This window comes from Poromitra crassiceps (genome assembly GCF_964638095.1).
Source record: "Poromitra crassiceps genome assembly, chromosome: 14".
Taxonomy (NCBI): Eukaryota; Metazoa; Chordata; class Actinopteri; order Beryciformes; family Melamphaidae; genus Poromitra; species Poromitra crassiceps.
In genome coordinates, this window is record NC_139633.1 from 18,311,294 (window position 1) to 18,318,406 (window position 7,113).

Here is a 7,113-nt window from a genome sequence, read left to right on the forward strand (position 1 = left end):
TTAGAGGCTCACTATGTGCTATTGTACCTTTTGACCTTAGAGGCTCACTATGTGCTATCCATACCTTTTGACCTTAGAGGCTCACTATGTGCTATTGTACCTTTTGACCTTAGAGGCTCACTATGTGCTATCCATACCTTTTCACCTTAGAGGCTCACTATGTGCTATTGTACCTTTTGACCTTAGAGGCTCACTATGTGCTATCTGTACCTTTTGACCTTAGAGGCTCACTATGTGCTATTGTACCTTTTGATCTTAGAGGCTCACTATGTGCTATTGTACCTTTTGACCTTAGAGGCTCACTATGTGCTATCTGTACCTTTTGACCTTAGAGGTTCACTATGTGCTATCCATAACTTTTGACCTTAGAGGCTCACTATGTGCTATTGTACCTTTTGACCTTAGAGGCTCACTATGTGCTATTGTACCTTTTCACCTTAGAGGCTCACTATGTGCTATTGTACCTTTTGACCTTAGAGGCTTACTATGTGCTATTGTACCTTTTGACCTTAGAGGCTCACTATGTGCTATTGTACCTTTTGATCTTATAGGCTCACTATGTGCAATCTGTACCTTTTGACCTTAGAGGCTCACTATGTGCTATCCATACCTTTTGACCTTAGAGGCTCACTATGTGCTATTGTACCTTTTGACCTTAATGCCACTGCATTTCTTTAATTCTGAATCTAAGGAAGTGGTAACTGATGGAACATAGAGGGGAAACTATACCCTAATAATGTAACTTTTTGTTTTGTTTAGAAAACTCTTATAGTACTTTTACAGGATGCAAAGGTGAGGGATACCGTGTAAATTCCACTGCATGTTAGAAAAACAATGAAACCTGACCAAAAATAGATAACATGAAATAAGATGGAAGAAAAGGGCATCTCTTTGAAGTGAAGTTTGTCAAAGGGATAAAGAATGGGGACCAATTGTGTTTCCTCGGCTGTTGCTGATGTTAATGTAGACGGGTGTCAAGGAAGATCGAGATCCTTTTGAAAGAAAATGGATTTCCTTGTGCACTGTATACAGTAAGCCCTTGCTCTGTGAAAACTAATAACATGACAAGAGTGAGTGAGTAACTAAGGTAGCAAGGAAGGGAACAATTGGCACAGAAACATGCTGGAAATTCATTCACAGAAATATGTCATGCTACAAACACAACACTGTTACCTTGCTTACACTAGACCCAGGCTGAAGGGCCTGCTTAACAAAACACAAAACTCTGTTACCTTGCTTACACTAGACCCAGGCTGAAGGGCCTGCTTAACAAAACACAACATTCTGTTACCTTGCTTACACTAGACCCAGGCTGAAGGGCCTGCTTAACAAAACACAACATTCTGTTACCTTGCTTACACTAGACCCAGGCTGAAGGGCCTGCTTAACAAAACACAAAACTCTGTTACCTTGCTTACACTAGACCCAGGCTGAAGGGCCTGCTTAACAAAACACAACACTCAGTTTACCTTGCTTACACTAGACCCAGGCTGAAGGGCCTGCTTAACAAAACACAACACTATGTTTACCTTGCTTACACTAGACCCAGGCTGAAGGGCCTGCTACAAACACAACACTCTGTTTACCTTGCTTACACTAGACCCAGGCTGAAGGGCCTGCTTAACAAAACTCAGTGAAGTGAGGCAAGGCAGTGGGAAAAATGCAATTTGCCCAGGGCAGTGCGCTGTTTGAAGCAACCAATTACACAATGCAGTGCTGTTGCTGCTGCTGTGTGCACGGCAACGGCAAGTTGGACCAACTGGTGTGAGCAAAACAAAGACCAGAAAATGTTTTTCCCCCGGACTTTATCAGCTACTTCCAACAACATATTTTTCTATCTTTATTACTTCCTGGAGTTTTCGCTACTTGCTGGTGGCTGAGATTTGTCGATAAACTATTTAAAAATAACACTCAGTGCTATTACATTTCTTCTCAAAGTTACTGAAATACCTGTGGAGAAAAATCACGTCATGATTTTCAACTAGAATGTTTGTTTACATTTCAGGAGGCATGCTTAGATTTTTTGACAGAATATTTAGTTTAGTTTATTTAGCACGAGCATAAAAGAAAACGCCAAGCAAATATAGAGAATAGTGGATAGTGCAAGGAGAGAAGGGAAGCCCGGAGGGCTTATACAGAGTCTCCTCTCCAATTATGAGCAGATTATACAGGATAAAAACTATAGTTTAATGAACATTCTATTATGAGTTAAGACCCATAAAATAATGTTTGTTTGACAATAAACAACTCATTATGGTGAGACTTTTGCCTATGGTTTCTCCATAGCCTGGGTGAATCCAGCCTTCAAAGTGACGTCACAGGTTATGCCTGTAACATACGTTTCTTCGTGACTAATAGCACAGATAGCGTTTGTGGTAAAAAAAAAAAAAAAAAAAAAAATCATCCACATAATTAAATAATATATATAATATATAATCCATGTACAGAAAATGACCGCATGCCATGGAACATGTTTGTCTTATGGCTCGAATATCTCTCAGTCAGACTGAAAAGTCATTGACAATGCTCTCTTTGTCAGGTGCGCCCTGTTCACATTCACACCTGGAAGCTGACCAGTACAACCACAGTCTGATCTGCTGGCCACTGAGCAGCTCCACTGGAGCGGTTGGGGTTAGGGGCCTTGCTCAAGGGCTCCTCAGTGGTGGTAATGAGGGAGGGGCAAGCGCTGCCTTTTCACTTTCCCCACCCAGATATATCCTGCCGGTCCCGGGGATTGAACCGACGAACTTCCGGTCACAAGCTAGCTTCTCATATAGCTTTAAGGGTCCTAGCTACATTCTCATTGGTATCATTAGTCAGTAGAAAGGTACAGCAAAGCAGCACAGAGGGACTGTCCATGTGAAAACACAGGTATTCATCAGTATTCCTCCCCAGCCCGTTGTAAATCAGTCATTAGCCACATGGAATGGCCAAGCAATGTCCTAAATTAGCTCTAACTACACATTTCACCATTAGAAGAGGAAACAGCATCTCTAAATAAAGCCCTCACATTCAATTAAAATGTCTACAACTTTTTTCCGTGGCAGTTGTTCATCATGACCTCATTATTAAAATAAGCCGGGGCTTCTGTAATGACTGAGACAATAATAATGACAATAATGGCAGCGAATCTCACTGATGATCACATGTCAATGAGGGCAACACAATTTGAGTACAATGATGGCGCCATGATATTGCCAATTAACTCGATCCCATTTCACTCATAATGACGCACTGTGGCCCAATCCCACTTCTTATTTTTATCTGATCGTTTTGGAGTGCCCCTCTCTTCTCCCCTTGCCCTTCAGAACGGGGCCACAAGGGGGCAGGGGTTGAAATCTTTACCTGGGTAATGGGACACCTCATGACACCTCATTACATCATCATTTTGCACAACCGGGATAATAAAGCTATTTCTGGTTCAAGCAGATTGAATGAAGTCCGCAGATTCTCCTAGAATACATTATTTTGTCAACATATTGCATATTTCCACAACTTATGTAATTACATTTCTGAGACATACAAACGTATTGATATTTACATTCGGAAGACACAACAAGTTTTATTAAACAATATGCTATTTTATTTTGTTGAGATACTGTACCCCCAAAACATTGCCTAAAGTGCCATAAGGGTGAATGGCCACACCACTGCCTGTGGGCTTAGTTGGCTGGTTTGCTCAGGAATCCCTGGAAAACATGATTATAACATTATAGGAGGCTACTATATGATACTATACATTTTATACAGGTTTCCACTGGATCCGGTCGGTTCCCGAGCCGAGAAGCGGACGCCCATACATGTTAATCTTTTTTTTTTAATCAAAAAAACAATATATTTGTTTAATGGAGATGGAAAGCACAGGACAGTGGAATTGGTTCGGTATAACATTACAAAAATTGCTATTTGTCTCTCCCTGGAGCTCCAGGCTGCTCCCTGCTCGCTGCCCCACTGCGGACACTGCGCCTCGGCTGAGTCGCACTGGAAGCCGTGGAGATCCCCTGGAGCTCAAATAGAGATTTATTTATTTTTACGCTGTAACAAGCGAATTCCACTGTCCTTTGCATCTACATTCAACAAAGTCATTCCCAATGTTTGTCATTTTGGATTACGTATTTGCGAAACATATTTTATTTGGGCTAGCAATGCCATTTCCTTCTAGCCCTCGGTGAGGAGTCTGCATCTGAAAATGCTCTGTTTCAAATGAAGCGCTAGATGACGTGATTTACCACTACCCCTCGGTCCTCAAAAAAAACGGGACACCCTACCCCTACACTACACTATTCCATAGATATGTGACGGTGTTCTTTCTATGATAGCCAACAGTGAGACATAGTCTCAACAGTGAGACATAGTCACCTTCAACACTGCGAGAATGTCAACCTGTGGGCTGTCCTTACCCTTGTTGTGCAGATAGACGATGGCCTCGGCTAAGCTGCTGATGATATGCCTCGTCTCCTCCTCTGTGAGGCGCTGTTTCTCCTGCAGCAGCTCGTTCAGTTCACCTCCATCGCACAGCTCAGTAACCAAATACATCCTCTAGAGCGGAGCACAGCCACACAATGCATCTCACTATAAGGCCGGTCCGTATGCGATCGTCAATGTTGTCTATAGATAGCCACATACACAGGCAATACTACTGGATTGAGATCCCCCCCGCATACATTACTTCTCTGGATTTGCTTAAAAAGACAGCGATAATTACTCACCTTTGGTGTTTCAAAGACTTCCTTGAGATGTATTATATGATCATGATTCACTTGTTTCAGAATGCTAACTTCCCTTTCCAGCAGTTCGACCTTTGAACTCCCTGCCTGCCGTGGAAGGAAAGGCGACAGTTAAAGCACTTTCAGCTTCAGGTATATATGGGCAAAGCTGTTTATTTCTCTCCAGACTTTCACCTCACTTCTTTTCATGACATCAGATAATAGGCTTCCCAGAGGAATCTCAAAATGCACTCACCTTCTCTTTGTTAACCTTCTTAATAGCCCATTTTCCCTGCGTTTCAATATGGGTGGCTTCACAGACGACCCCGAAGCTACCTTGACCCAATTTCCTTCCAATTGTGTATATTTGCTGTGGGGATAACAAAAGGAGATACCATTAATAGATTTGCAATCTACATCTGCTCCGTGAACTCTGTCAAACACTCAGTCCAGGATTTTCCTTCAGCTTGTCGGGATCTTTGAGTTTAGGAGTTTAGGATAATTTCATTGCTTTTGGATTGCAAACAAATGACGCATTAACTCAAGACCTGAATTCTCAAGTAGATCCTAATTTCCTAGGCGCTCTGAAGAGAAGGGGAAGTTTTCCAGTCTCTGGAGCTGCAGAATATAGTATTTCTAATCAAGTTACAAATGATTAAGTTGCTGCCGCAGTTCATTCAATCTCAAGTCTAATTAACTTGATCATTATCTGTGCGCATGCAAGGCTGAGCACTGACTGCTTTGGATTTGGCAAAGAGAGCAGTCAAATTCCCTGGAGAAGGGGGCGTATACAGGAGCAGAGTGGAGTCTGGTCCTCCTCCAGTGCAGATGGGGTGCAACACTGTGGCGCTCCTCTACCTACCTTGAGGTCAGCATCGTCTTTCAGGCGGGTGTGAGGCACCATCCTCTCCGGGCTGTTCCTCCGGGTGCGCTGACAGGCGGCCATTTTCATGCCCGCTCCACTAACATCTGCTTGTGTCATCTAGAGATGGAAAAAGGGGGATTTCGTGTTGTTATGCTAAAGGGACAGCTCACCCTAAAATCCAAAGTAATGACTGTGTTGACACCAAACCGAACCCTAGTAGATGTTACTCGTGAATGTATGTAGCTGTTTGTATGTGGATCATTTCAACGGTCCGCTCTGCACGTTGGGGAACCAGGCAGCCCAATAACAACCGCTTGGATTCGCCAAGACCCGGAGGGACGTGCGAGGAAGAGAGCCAGTGGTCCGGACCGGGCTGGCCCGCGACTCGACAACGAGGGGGACACCAAGAGACGGTGCGGACCAAATCAGAGACCGGTACCAGCCAGAGCTGCGTCAAGTCAAGGCTTCACTGTTAGTCACGGCCTTGTTGATGGTAATGATTAGCCCAAACCAAAATGCTCATTTACTTAGATTATGGTGACTGGCATTGATTGTCTTAGATGTAGTTGGACTTTAGTTTTGAATAATATTAAAACCTATACAAACGAGTGCAGAAGTAGTTATGATAATAGACCAGAAGCACATGTAAAACTGGGCACTGTAACGCAATCTATTGATAGGATGAAATCTTTCCAGAAAAATAGATTTTCCAAAAAATGAACACTGATGAGCATATTTAGTTTTCATTTTGCAAAACTTTCAAAAAATACAATACAATACAATCATCCTATAAGAATTTCAGAAAACAGAAATGTTCTCTAGTACAAGTTAGCACCATTAGTCACAAAGACATGAACATGAACATCTCACTATAATAAGGCGGGGCGCACAACTGCTTCGTGAGCTGCTAGAAATATGTCAAGTTGAGTTTAAACGGTATATACGCTATATTGAAAATATACTGTTTAAGCTAGCTGAGTCAAATAAAAAATGTAATCATAAAGTACAGTCAGGCTTTAGCTCCCTAGTCTACCTTGTCATCTTGCCAGTGGTTTATGAGCAAACTGCTGTCTCTGTCTGAGCCCATATTAACTTTAAGCACAATTTAGCCAGCTTGAAAAACACTCTCCAAAGCCAAATTAAATGTAAAGCAATTATCGAGTGATGACTGTGAGCGGTGAAGTGGATCTACCACGCGGACAGCAATTAATTATTAACAAGGAAGTGGTGTCTTTAACCTCTTCACTCCGGTGCATTATCTTAGGCCTGACAGGGCTCTCATAGCAGGCCTGTCTCTCCCATTATCTCCTGTCTGTTTTCCAATCAAAACGATTCTGACAGCCTCTGGAAATCCCAATCACCTCAATCACAGCTCATTTGTGGGGAGACAGAGGCATGTGATGAGTGTATCACAACAACACAGAGAGGGTGGCCGTTTCTGCACATCTCAGGTGCCTCCAAGATGGCCACGTCTTAATGTATCTTTAGCCTGGACGCAGAGGAAATGGGATATATCAGGGTCAGGTCTGGGAGAGAACGTCT

At 42.8% G+C, this 7,113-nt stretch overlaps 1 protein-coding gene across 1 annotated transcript in view; it reads right to left on the bottom strand.

Annotated features, from left to right (window-relative positions):
• Positions 1-6,658, bottom strand: part of stk33 (serine/threonine kinase 33) — a gene marked incomplete at both ends in the record, with an annotated part of 12,095 nt that extends 5,437 nt beyond the window's left edge. Inside the window, 5 exons of the mRNA XM_083650645.1 lie at positions 4,401-4,539; positions 4,710-4,814; positions 4,963-5,076; positions 5,569-5,688; positions 6,605-6,658. Of these exons, the coding sequence (XP_083506771.1) occupies positions 4,401-4,539; positions 4,710-4,814; positions 4,963-5,076; positions 5,569-5,688; positions 6,605-6,658 (532 nt within the window). The remainder of the gene's footprint in view (positions 1-4,400; positions 4,540-4,709; positions 4,815-4,962; positions 5,077-5,568; positions 5,689-6,604) is intronic.
• Positions 6,659-7,113: the final 455 nt, after the last annotated feature.